This window comes from Phocoena sinus, chromosome 16 (genome assembly GCF_008692025.1).
Source record: "Phocoena sinus isolate mPhoSin1 chromosome 16, mPhoSin1.pri, whole genome shotgun sequence".
NCBI classification, from domain to species: Eukaryota; Metazoa; Chordata; class Mammalia; order Artiodactyla; family Phocoenidae; genus Phocoena; species Phocoena sinus.
The window spans coordinates 75,412,387-75,426,284 of record NC_045778.1 but is presented as its reverse complement, the minus strand read 5'-3'; the positions used below and the strand labels follow the sequence as shown (position 1 = coordinate 75,426,284).

At 40.5% G+C, this 13,898-nt stretch overlaps 1 protein-coding gene across 7 annotated transcripts in view; it reads left to right on the top strand.

Moving 5' to 3' along the window:
* ATE1 (arginyltransferase 1) overlaps positions 1-13,898 on the top strand; it is a 158,594-nt gene that overhangs the window by 117,214 nt on the left and 27,482 nt on the right. For all 7 annotated transcript variants that reach the window (XM_032607842.1, XM_032607845.1, XM_032607844.1 and 4 more), the window contains one exon: positions 1,922-2,042. In XM_032607842.1, coding sequence (XP_032463733.1) covers positions 1,922-2,042 — 121 coding nt within the window. The remainder of the gene's footprint in view (positions 1-1,921; positions 2,043-13,898) is intronic.

Below are 13,898 nucleotides of genomic sequence, written 5' to 3'. Positions count from 1 at the left end.
AATACTTTCTGAATTAATGGAGAGAATGACATTGCTTTTGAGAAGGTAGATATCAGTGGAATAACTGGCTTTATTACACCTCCTAAGTAAATTATTAATTCATTTCTAAATAACCCCGTGCTTCGAACTTTAATATTAGATGAGTGTGTGGCCCACCTAGACCTGCCCCTCTTCTAGGTGACCTTTATTGCTCTAGGACAGTAAGGCATCAGCAATGCCGTGAACACTGCAGGAAGATCAGAGTCAGAGACCTGAGTTCTGGTCTTCATACTTTCATGCCTTCTGTCTCAGGCAGCAAGCATTCGCGTTTCATCTAGAATAAAGTCCAAAACATGGTATCTGAAGCTGATCCCCAACCTACCTTTTCATTTCTGCATTGCTGTGTTATTTCACGTTCCCCAGAGTTATCTTGTACTAGGCCCAACTCTGCATCTTTGTTTATGCTGTAGTCTTCGTCTAGATTGTTCTCATTCCTTTTCAGCCTGCCCCAGACTTAGCCAGTGAATCTGTTCCCGTTAAAACTCCATATCCTCCTTGAACTCTTCTCCCAACCTCTTGAAAGGAATTGATTTGTTTTCATGTGTTTTATGTACAGTCTCTCCATTAGCTTACAGATTTCTGAATGTTTTGAATGCTGGGAGGGTGTGGTGTTCATTTTAAACCTAAGTGATGCTTTACCAGTTGCTCACACATGGTAGGCTGGTTATAGAGCACCTTTCTGATATAAAGCCGTGTAACAGTGCTAAGCCCTTAAGCAGCAGTATTCGTTGTCATGGGGTTTGCACTAGATAGTGTTTTTCAATCTCTGAGCTTGTGACCCATTTGCTATTTATGAAAGCAATTTTGGTGTTAAATAGTCCAAGAGCATCATTTAAAAAAAATGAAGTAGAGTAGAAAAGAAAGGATTACATAACATGGGTAAGCATTCTATAGTAAAAGATTTGTTTCTGGTTTTATATTTGCATATAGGTTTACTAGGTTGTAATGCAAAATGTATTTCTTACTATGGGTTGTAGGTTAAAAAAATTGAAAACTAATGTTTAGATTTAACCTCTATGATGAATTTTGAATTTTAAAATTTAGAGAAATGTGGAATTTTAATTAACTGATACGTCTAAAAATTTTCACTAAGTGATTTCACATAATTTGCACTATCCTCTGTTAATTGGCTACCAGATTACCCTTAGGTAAATGATTTTTTTCTTCAGTATCTGTTGTATAGTCTTTGTTTTATATTTGGGGTACATGATGGGGTTATAAATACATAAATCATTTTTTCCAAAATAGAGTGTTTGAAGAAACTTTAGAGGATTATTATCACAGATATTTCCCCGAAAATTTTGGTAATTAAAAATTTTTTTTCTTTCTTTACATTTATCAGTCTAGGTTGCTCATGGAAGCATGTTGACCAGACAGTACTTTTTAGTACATTAGAATGGAAGGAATATTATCAGCTGAGCTTACAACTTCAAAAAATTCTGACTAAGGATAGTGAAATTCCATTTTGGAAAGTGTTTATTTCATATGTAAATTATAATGCTGTCAAATGTGAAACTTCACTGTGTTATTAACTGGCACTTAAGAGACAACTTGAACTTGAAACTGGGTATTCTTAGCAGTCAGCTCAGCAAGAATCATATGCTGAATATTTCTTCCAAAAGAAAGTAGAAACTCAGATCTTCCGAATGAGCACAGGCATCCCAAATGGTGATACATTTGTTTGAGAGCCTTTTGATCAAATGCGCATTCTTGAGCTGGGAAAGCAGTTACTAATAGGGTTGTTTAGTATTTACAGTAAAGCTGTTTCTGGTTGACTTCATTTAACTTTGTGATTAAAACTTTTCCTGGAATTCTGGAGTCTAGTAACTAGGAAGTTACTGTGTTAGTAATGCCTGTGCCTTTTTTCTTCACTTCTCTTTAGGGTCAGTATAGACCGTCTGATTTGCTGTGTCCTGAGACGTACGTTTGGGTACCCATTGAGCAGTGCCTGCCTTCACTTGAGAACTCCAAGTACTGCCGTTTCAACCAGGACCCAGAAGCAGGTATGTTTGGAGCAGAGCTTGGCCGGAAATCATTGGCTTTGTTTCAGAATCCGCTTGCGTGGTTGTGACCCTTGACAGGGTCTGGTAGCTTTTTATACATTGTGGAGTGTGCGTGAGTACCTGCGCACGGACATGCGTGTGTTTGTCGGATAGAAGGAGACGCTGCGTGTGCATACACACGCAACACTCACGCACACGACACTCACAGTCATGGTTTTGCAAATAAATGCTGAAGCCTCATGTGCTTGTGCTACGTACTGACACAGCTTCTTCCATTTGGTTAGTTTTCGCATGCTTTGAGGGCTCACACTGTTCTCCATTACTTTTACAACCATCACAGTGCATAAAAATTGTTCACTGGATTATTTAGCCAACGTAAAGAAGATAGACGTATCGACCAATTGGACCAGATAAAGTTGTGGAACGGTTTCGCGAGGGCCAGCCGGCTGTGATGGGTTTTGTGATGATACTTCCTTGACTTCTTGCATGCCTGGTGCTTCTTCTTTTCTGTCCTTTCTTCTATCTCCTGCCCAGAATAGCCCCAGCCATATTTTATCTCTTATTATTCTCCTTTGGATACTGTGCACTGGTAGCAGGTACAGACACTAAAAGTATAGCCCTGGAGCCAGACTTCCTGCATTCAGACCCTGACTCCATCGTCAGCTGGTAAACTGGGTCCCCTTCGGCAGTTTAATAATCTCTCTGGCCTCAGGTTCCTGGCCTTCAAAATAGAGATAATAGTAAGACCTTTCATATTGAGCTACAATGAGGATTAAAATAAAACAAGCACATTGAGAATAGCCCCCTCTTACTGTGGTGTTGGTGATTGTTTGGCAGGTTAGGGTGCTGCATCCCATGTATGCCACAGGTTTCTTCTGCATTTGCCTTTATGTGCCCTGATCCCTCTCTCCTAGGAAGCATGCAGATCTGTTGCCCTCCCTGTCATCTGAGTACCACTCACCATTTATAGCAGTTCTCCTCTGCACGGCCCTCCCCACCCTCACCGTGTTCGCTGTGGCCTTGCTCGTCAGGCGCAAGTCGTGATGCTCTCCTGCCCCGTGATGAGTTGCATTAAGTTGTACTGCATGTCTTCCCCCAGGCTGAAGTTCCTGGGTGTTTCCGTGGATGCTTTTTTTTTATTTTTTTTTTTAACATCTTTATTGGGGTATAATTGCTTTACAATGGTGTGTTAGTTTCTACTTTATAACAAAGTGAATCAGCTATACATATACATATGCTCCCATGTGTCTTCCCTCTTGCGTCTCCCTCCCTCCCACTCTCCCCATCCCACCCCTCCAGGCTGTCCCAAAGCCCCGAGCTAATATCCCTGTGCCTTGCGGCTGCTTCCCCCTAGCTATCTACCTTACTACGTTTGTTAGTGTGTATATGTCCCTGACTCTCTCTCGCCCTGTCAAAACTCACCCTTCCCCCTCCCCATATCCTCAAGTCCATTCTCCAGTAGGTCTGCGCCTCTATTCCTGTCTTATCCCTAGGTTCTTCATGACATTTTTTTCCCTTAAATTCCATATATATGTGTTAGCATACGGTATTTGTCTTTTTCTTTCTGACTTACTTCACTCTGTATGACAGACTCTAGGTCTATCCATCTCATTACAAATAACTCAATTTCATTTCTTTTTAAGGCTGAGTAATATTCCATTGTGTATATGTGCCACATCTTCTTTATCCATTCGTCCGATGATGGGCGCCCAGGTTCTTTCCATCTCCGGGCTATTGTAAATAGAGCTGCAATGATGCTTTTTGACCTTTCTATCTTCACAGCCCACCAAAGGAGATGCCCAACGCATAAATTCTTAAGAACACAAACATTTTCCTACTAGCCACCTGTGGTTTAGGCTAACTTTAGGAAAAAGAAGGAAAGAGGAATGGAAAGGTCAGGCAGGGGAAAGGAAGAAAGTAAATGGACAAATCAAATAGGAAGACAAAGAGGACGGGGAAAGAAATGCAGTCATTTCTTCTGTTCTAAGATGTGCATTTTTTTTTTTCACAAATCAGGTTTTCTTTCATTAAAAAATTGGTTCATGTACCTTTGTATTTTGTTATCTCCTGGAAAGGCTGTTATGAAATCAAGAGTGGGCACTTCCTACACATGATGATACCTTAGAATCTGATGAAGAGTGGCCGTAGGGGCCCATATGCCAGGCACCTCGAGGTTAGCTCCAGGTTTTCTAGGTATTTGGGTTTCGTAGAGCAGCCAAAGCTTTGCATTCCTGTACCTTAAATTACCGATCAGAGTTTCATTCTAAGTTCTACCTCATTAATTAAATAGATTTGTTGCTTAAAAACAAACGTATTGAATTTGTCCGTTCGTTTTGGAGTCAGGCTCAAAAGGCAGTAGTATTTTAGAGGAAAGCATATACGGTTGACCCTTGAACAACTTGGGGGTTAGGCGCCAACCCTCCACCCAGTTGAAAATCCATGTATAGTCGACTTAGAGTTGGCCCTTTGTACCTGCAGCCTCAGATTCAACCAACCCTGGATCGTGTAGTGCTGTAGTATTTCCTATTGAAAAAATCCGAGTATATGTGGACTTAATGCAGTTCACCCGTGTTGTTCAAGGTCAGCTGTACTTAACCACTCTATCCTCTCAAAAGAATTTTTCCCTTTATCTTTTCTCAAGGTCAGGTCAGAGCCAGTCCCTGTGGTGAAAATTGTTGAACATCTTAGTACACTGTTTGATGTTCATATGTAAAAATTTGTCTTTATAAGTTCCTTCCAACTGAATAATAATATGATCTCAAATTGGTTCCGACTCCCAAACTTATGACACAGTTTCACCTTCCCTTTTTCCCTCTTGATCTATTTTCTTTAAAATAGATCTGCTTCTTTTCTTGCGTATACTTGGAGATTAAAACAGTCACAGGAAAAAAAATAAAGTCACAGGCTCTCCCTGTTTTATAAAGTTGAAAAGGTGACTGCATGATTTCCATGTACTAAATGGACATTCAAGTAAAGATTCATTCATGTTAATATATTTTGAATTCATTTTCCAAAGTAAGCACTAATGAGCATTTCATGGCAAAGAAAATTTAGTCTCATACCTGCAGGTTTTGTCCAGGATGTACAACACCCTGGTGAGTGAGGAATATACAGCCTGTTCATTTCCTGTAATCTAAGTTCCATTTCTTATGACAGTAGCTTTAGCTCTTAATATTCATTGTTTAGGATTCATTTACAAAAGCCAGAGGAGTTAATTTCTTTGATAATAGTGCTTCCAAGAAAATGAAGGTCCTTTTCCATATGCTGAATCGTTGGAACTTCGAGGAGGACACCATACAGTTTTATCAGTATTGAATATCACAGTCCAGAAACTATTTGAAATCACACTTACATCCTGTGGTTTTAGGAAATTAAAATGCAGTTACATGCTGGAATGCATTGAGCATGCTGTGAAACATGGTCGTTTGAGATTCAAATGGCAATCTGTGAGAAACTGCTCTCTTCTCTGGGGCCAGTTTTACTTTTACATGACCCAAACTCTGACTTAGAAAATACAGAGCTTAATATGGGCAATATTGTTAGTCGGCATGGTGCTCTTTTCACTAAATCTTGTTTCTCCTTTCAGCTGTTCAGTAGTTAAATTTCTCTGCAAAAGGCACAGCTGGTCACCATGGGTGTCGGTAAAACAGACTTTGGTTACAAGGTGCATCAGTGGCCCTTGCAGGAAAAATTACATTTTCCCCCTGTCCTGAATTGCTGAGAACGTCTGGAAATCCTATTCTTCCCTGCCCTCAACCCATCCCCCGCAACCCGGCATATTTGGGGGATTCGGGTTCTATGGTTATTTGCTCAGCTAAAAAGTCTGCCTCACAATAAAAACCTATTGTTTTTACTGCTGTACAGTACCAGGGGGGGAGGGGCTGGCAAACTAAAGTAATTCGGAAAATTTTAAAGAGATTCTTCTGTTCATAAATAGGTCTTTTGTTTTTCAATTCAGGACCTCTGCCTACTCTAAATAAAGGATTTCAAAAGTTCCTCAAATGATTTTTAAGTAAACGTGTGCTAGGTTGCTTTTTAAATTGATGGATGGATATGTATAGATTTCAAAAATTCTGCATCACAGCTACATTGTACTTTTTTGGATTAAATTAGTTTTAAAAATATTTACTGGAAACACTAGTAGAAAATTTGTTCAAATGCATAAAACCGCTACTAAGAAGGAAATGAAAGTGATTCACATTCTCGTGGTACAGCGGTAAAATCATTGTTAATTTTTTTATGCTCTCCTGATCTTTTTTTCCTGTGCATATAGCTGTGAATTTTTTAAGAACAAAACAAGAAATCATGCTTCACACTTTTGTTATCGTTCTTAATACTTTGTGTGGCTTCTTAGTTTCAGTAAAGTAAAAACGACTTGACCACTAATATGGTCAGTCATTCAGCAAACAAATGCCACTACTTATGTGATAGTATCTAATACAGATATTTTACAAGCATAAGATTTACAAGAGTTTTACAAGGGTAAACCGAATGTTTTGGAGTTGGTTTTACAGCCATGATAAACTGTGATTTGATCTGACCCTTAATGTTGCACAATATTGTACTGCCAACTAAAACTTGGCATTTGCCGTCTGCCTCTATGAGGATTAAGTCGCAAACGTCTGTAGCTGCTGACCTTCCACACATCCTGAAAGGAGTTCAGGGCGGAGATCAGGAATGAGGCCCTCTGTGCTCTGGGAAAACTGGCAGAACAGGGCTTCAGAGAGAGATTGTCAGGAGGAGGTTTTATGAGCCCATGTCTTGCACCTCCTCGGATCTAGAAAAGCACTAAGATCGTGAACGGAGACGTCTGCTCCTCGTGACCAGCAGCGGCCTTCTGCTGAGACGTGCGCTTGACTGCACGCACCCCCTTCACCAAAATCATATGTAACACTGACCTTCCCCCCACCCCTTCGGAGCAGTTCCCCAGAGCTCTCTGAGAGGCTGTCTCCCGGGCTGTAGTCCTCATTTTGCCCCAGATAAAACTTCACTCACAACTCTCACGTTGTGCGTTTTTTTTCAGTCGACAGTACTATTTTTGTTGGTAGTAAAATCCTTTTGGTTCCAGTTTTACAAAATATTAAAACTTTGTTAAGCATATGGTATTTCCCAAGCATCGTTCTATGTTTTCCCCTATGTTACCTCAGTTTATCCTCAGAACATAATTGAATGCTTCATCATTGACCCCTCAGATATTATTTATTGCAAAAATAATAGCTAATAATGGTTTTTAATCAGAAATGTAAACTAATTTTAATTTAAATACTGCTCTATAATATTTTTATGTATACTTTTAGTATTTCAGAGGAGGTAATTAGAATAAGCTTTATTTCTATTTCTACTTACAGAAGTATACATTTTACCACAGATTAGTCTAGATTTCACTCTCTCTTTTCTGTACATACTTTGAAATATTTGCAGGTAATTTCCTAATTTGTCTGTAATATAACTAAGTCATAAATTCTTAGGGTATTGAATTTTAATTTACTATTAAAAAAGCAGCACCTAATTTTGGTTTAGTGCTTTATGTACTTAACCCAGGTTAGAGAATTTCTAGGACACCTAAAATCTTGCCAGCAGCTGCCGAAAATCTAAACTAGTATAAGATGGTTTTTCCTAATTTGGTCCCCATCCCCCAAAACTCTGAGCCTCCGAACTGTGTTATTTTATGTTGTTTCATTTGTCTCTTTTCTTCTCTCTTTATTCCGTCCTTCTTTTTTGCTGGCATGGTTCCCTGGCATTTTTTCTATATTTCTGCAGTTTCTGTCATACATGCCCACAGAAAAACCGAGTCCCACTCTGACTGTGCCTTTGTGTGTGAAATAAAGAAAGAGCTCTGGCCTGTATTGGCTTGCTTGGTTTCTCCAAGCCTGGTAGCACGTCCCTCAAGAAAGGATGTACGTCAGCTATAATATCATCTTAATCACGGGGAAACAGTGCCTGATGAGAAAGCAAATTTACTGAAACTCCCTAAGGCCCCTAAAAATGTGCTGCAGTGATAACTTACAGTTAAGTGGACAGTGGCCTTCTGAATTATTTTAGATGTAGAATTAAGTTGTTGTTCTTTTAATTCTTCTCGGGGTAAAAATTTTTTCAAGTCTAGATTTGAGGTTGACCTACCCATTTGAAGTTGCGAAATGAATAATGTTGATTGTTGGATACTTAATAAACGTTAATTCTTTGTTGCCAGTAAAGATGGTGCTATTGGATATAGCCAGCTGGAGATAGAATTAACATGTAGCCTACTGCGTGTCATAAAGAAACCAGGCATCAAACCAAGAAAATATCTTTGGAAACTTGGCTCTTATATTTGGTGAATCGGAAGAATGTGGGTTTTTTTTTTTTAAGATTTTTTAAAAATTTATTTATTTATTTATTTATTGCTGTGTTGGGTCTTTGTTGCGGTGCATGGGCTTCTCGTTGCGGTGGCTTTTCTTGTGTTGTGCAGAGCACAGGCTCTAGGCCTGTGGGCTCAGTAGTTGTGGCTCGCAGTCTCTAGAGCACAGGGGTCAGTAGTTGTGGCGCACGGGCTTAGTTGCTCTGCAGCATGTGAGATCTTCCCGGACCAGGGCTTGAACCTGTGTCCCCTGCACTGGCAGGCGGATTCTTAACCACTGCGCCACCAGGGAAGCCCTGATGAATGTGTTTTGATATGGAAAATGTAGAAAGTTACAGTCTCCTAATTTTTTCAATTTACTCCCTATCCGCTTAAAAATACCGCTTTATTATATTATTACTATATTTTCCCACTCACCTACTTTTCAGAGATATACTTTTTTAATCCAGATGTTATAGTGTAGTGCTAATATGACTCCTGGTTTAAAAATCAGAAGCTAGATTTCCCTAGTTTGCATGGTCTTGTAATGAGGACACTACGGAGCAAAACAAGAAGTCCTTCCTCCAGTGTTTATGCGTAAGAGTGAAGCAGTGTAATGTTTTAATATTTGCGTTTTCTATTAAGAAATGTGAAGCCAAGACTCATCAAGGTAAACTTCAACAGTTGTAAATGACTGTTGTCATTTTTAAAGGGTGTTTTTAAAAACCCAGTCTTACAGAGAAATTTTTAAAATATTGTTTTACAGATCTTTACCAGCCAGTCTTTGCACAATAAGGCATGTATGTGTGAGCAGTAAGCCAGAGGCAGACTGAAATACCACTGAAAAGTTTTGAAAAGCAGACTGAAGATTTCCATTTAGCTATTCAAGAAATATTTCTCTGATCTCTTTCTTGTTGCTTATGAAATAGAAAGTTTTTTAAGTAATTCCTTTTACAGTCATTCACCCAGTTTTCAATGTAATTAATCCTATAATAAATAATAAAAGTGATTCCAGCATCATGATAGCAGGCTCAAAATTATCGTGATGCTTCAAAACATGTCTGTAAATGCTAGTTCTGCCTGGTTCTAATGTGTGGCATCTTGCTGTGCTACTTTCTTTGTTTCAGTGAAAACTGACATTTCTGATGTCACGAAGGGGTTGTCCAAAATATCAGTCAAAGAATAAAAGTAAAGCCCACACCTGCTGTTTAAGTGCTGGATGAACTATGATATTCTGTTGAATATGAGACATCATCAATTTTAAGTCCTTTATTTTAGGTACCACTATGAAAAAATGTTGCCAAGTAGACTATGACTGCATAAGTTGTAAGATACATTTGGGTTTTAGAAACGTCAACCACGTAAAAATGTGACTCTTAACATAGAGGAAGCGGGGTTCAGTCTGCACTGTAGTAGCTGGCAAAGCTGTGCAGTGTTGAGGAGACTTGTGTTAGAGAGCTTTGTGGCATCTTAATTCTAGGCCTTAAATATGTTATAGGTGGAGTGTGCACTTAACGTATCAGAGTTGGAAGACATTGATTTCAAATGCTTTTATATGCAAATAAGATTACTATCATTGATGATAGTAATAGAGTTCTTTTAATACTCTGATCTGGGTAGTTTAGAAAATCTGGTGAAGACATGTAAGTACTTTACAAGGATATTTTACTGTAATAAAAGTGAAACCTTTTTACTACCCCAAATCATCAAGATTCTATAAGCATTGTCCATCTCCATACATTCTGGATTAAAACAAATTAAAAAAAATGTTTTTAAACTTGTCTGGTGTTGGAAGGCATCAGTAAAAGTAGAGAATTTAAAAAACTGCTTAGCCAGTAAATTTAGCGATCTCTGACAATTGGTGGAATGCTTAAAGATTAAATAAGTAAAGAAGGGGCAAAAGATGATATCCCAGGATGTCATCAAGCTTGTCATCAGCCCTAAAATAATTTGCAGTTGACTGAACATTTTCCTACCTTGTGAGTTATCAGTAAATATTGTGTGTTTTGGAGTCTGCATCACTTGATAGTCAATACAGTGCCTATTGCCTGTTGGAGAAACTGACCCAAAGACAAATGTAACGACCTGAAGGTTTCCGAAATCATCCCCACCCAACCTCAGTGTAAGAATGGAGCCTCTGCATCTGCTTGCAAGGTATTTTTAAACTGTTTAGATTCTGTTTTGTGGATGTTAATATTCATTCTCTCTGCAGAAAAATAAGCAAGCTGTAACATGAAGGTATGAAAAAGTCTGTTTATTTTATGAGTGGTCTTTTATGTGATGTTGGCAAAATGTTTTTAATATAAACATGGAAACTTGGGTAGAATTCCTGTCCTTGTAAGAAATGTATTTTCCTAGCTGCCATTCATTTGAATTAGACATCATAGGGGAGACTTGACTTGTTCATGCTTCTGTGGAGTGTTCACTAATAATAAAATGAAATTTGTCTGTAAATAGGAAGGACAACGTTGACAGTAGGGAAAGAATTAAGTTACCTGCTTTACTAACCCCTAGCAAAATAAGAAAGCAAGAATGAAAATCTGAGCACTTCTAATGCTAAAGACACTGTCTTAGCCTGGTTTCTTTCTGGAAGCAGATCCTGAAACGTGGGGTTGCATTCAGATGATTTGTTTGAGAAATTGTCTTGGGGGGCAGGAGTCGGGGACTGGGGAGAGTGAACTAGGGGAGGGGGAAAAGAATAGAAGGATGTGTTATTGTGTGAGCTACCACTTTAAGGACTGGATTTCAGTCCTTTTGAGAGACCTCCTGGTGTGTGTCTCAGAGTTGGCCACCCAAGGGACCAAAGGAAGAAGTACTTGTCCACTGGCTTCCTCTCCACTGGCCAGTGGTTGTCTCATTGGGTGTTAACGCCGCTGCACTTTCAATTTGTATCTGTACATTTGCAGAGCAGACTCCTATGGGCACCGCAGGCTGTTGCCTCTGAAAGGCAGGAAGCAAGAGAGACAGACCTTGCCAATCTGCCCTGATAGAACTGTACTTCATAGTTGTAGCATGAGTTGGAAGTGAGGCCAAGGGGTTATAAGAGGCAGTCCCAAGAGGTTTCTAATATAGGAAAGGTATAGAATGAGGTGGCATGTCCCTGATGTCAGTTGACCACGTCAGTTGACCATGTCAGTTGCATTAGGGCAGATAGAGTAAGGACGGCAAACGTGAGAAAGTAGTGGACTCTTTTAAAAAAGAAAAAAGCTAGCTTAACTTTAAATAGAGGAGCCAACGCAAGAATTAGAAACCTAAATTTGAAGTCATAAATTCATTCATTCAACAAGTATTAAGCCAGGCATTGTGCTTTATGATGGGATGCAAATTACTCATCCTGGCCCTCAGGGAATTTAGCAAAGGACACTCTGACAATTTCAGTAAAATGTGATAAGTAGCATATTGGGGGTAATAGAAGATGCAATTAATTCACATAGGAGGGTCCTCAACCCAGATTTGGACAGGGCATGGGAGGGCAGGGAACACTTGTTGGATGAAGTGATCTAAGTTAGAATTTAAAGGGACAGAATTCAAGAGCTCTAGGCAGAGAAGACTTATTCAGAAGGTCTGGGGAGCAGAGAGCACTGCTAGAGTTTAGAGTGGGCCTGGGCTCGGAGTGGGGAGATGTAGCTGGCCAGTGCAGGACTTTGTAAATCATTGTGCGGAGTTCAGCTTTTTCTTCTGAAAGCGCTGGAAGGCCATGAAAGGGTTTTAAGCGCTGAGTAACGTCAGCAGATGGTCATTTCTACTCCACATGTGGAGAACGAATGGGACTTAGTTAAGACTGGAGGTAGGAAGACCAATTAGGAGGGTTTTGCGTACAGTTCTCTAAGCAGAAGATGATGGTGGCCTGGACTAGGTTGGGAACAATTGGGAACAGAGAGGGAGTGAAAGGATAGTAAAGCTATTCCGGAGGTGGGGTCCACAGGACTGGCTGGTTAATTGTGTATGGCGATGGGGGAGAGAGAGTTGTCAAGAGAGTTTTATGGGTTCTGACAGGAACTGAGTTAATGCTGACTTCATTTCTGAAATGAGGAACGTGGAAGAGGAGCAGATCTTTTGGAGAAGGAAAAGAATAGTAAGTTCTGCTTTGGACCTGTTGACTTAAAGGTATTAGAAGACATCCAGTAGAGGTGTTGGGAGGCGCCACCGTCCCTCTTCCTCACTGTTGCTATCAGAAGATTAAAAATTTTTTTAAATAAATTTATTATTTTTAAAATTTATTTATTTTTGGCAGCATTGGGTCTTCGTTGCTGGGCGTGGGCTTTCTCTGGTTGCAGTGCGCGGGCTTCTCATTGCGGTGGCTTCTCTTGTTGCGGAGCACAGGCTCCAGGCGCGCGGGCTCCAGTAGTTGTGGTGCGCGGGATCAGTAGTTGCGGCTCATGGGCTCTAGAGCGCAGGCTCAGTAGTTGTGGCGCATGGGCTAATTTGCTCCGCAGCATGTGGGATCTTCCCGGACCAGGGACCCGTGTCCCCTGCATTGGCAAGTGGATTCTTAACCACTGCACCACCATGGAAGTCCCCAGAAGATTAAAATTTCAGTTTTAGTTTTAGGTGAAGCCAAGTAGTTTCGGATAGTGAACTCTCCACTCTAGGCCACTGCTAGAAATGCACTTTACGTTGTGACATAATACACATTTCCTGGAATACCTGTGTACACGCACGTGCTCACACACACACACACACACAGCTGAAACAAAAATATGCTGAACAATGCTCACCGTTACTCAAATGCACTTTGAATTTGTTGTAGTTTTTTTTTTTTTTTTTTTTTTTAAGAAATGCTGTTCAGGGCTTCCCTGCTGGCGCAGTGGTTGAAAGTCCGCCTGCCGGTGCAGGGGACACGGGTTCGTGCCCCGGTCCGGGAAGATCCCACGTGCCGCGGAGCGGCTGGGCCCGTGAGCCATGGCCGCTGAGCCTGCGCGTCCGGAGCCTGTGCTCCGCAACGGGAGAGGCCACCACAGTGAGAAGCCCGCGTACCGGAAAAAAAAAAAAAAAGAAAGAAATGCTGTTCACAGTCGATTACGTTGATTTCCTAACCATAAATACCACCCACAATCTGAAAAACACTAGTCTGGGAGAACTAAGAGATGAGGGGGCCTGGATTGTCACTCCAGCTTTTCTACTTCTTCTATTTTTGGTAGAGGTAGTAGTGGTAAGCAATGACTGGTATGGTTAATATTTCCTGGTCCAAGCACTGTGCTAAATGCTTATCATGTATCATCTTCCTTCATCCTCACAATGCCGCTCTTGCTCTTTCCCCTAAATCAGTATTCATGAGGCAAACAGCTGGTTAGAGTTAGAAAGGGGTCAGGATGGGGAGCACATATTAGAATGTTCCTGTCACTGGAAAGACCTGTATAAATGACTAACTAGACATCTCACAGTTGTAGTTAACGGGAGGCCTCTGCTTAGTGGTGGATATTGTCTGTACATATCGGGTACATCCAGCCCATTGCCCTAAAAGCCGAGGTTGGACCAGGGAATGTGCCAACACAAGCGAGTTACTGTCCTGATAGGCCGTATTTGAGTGCCCAGTTACA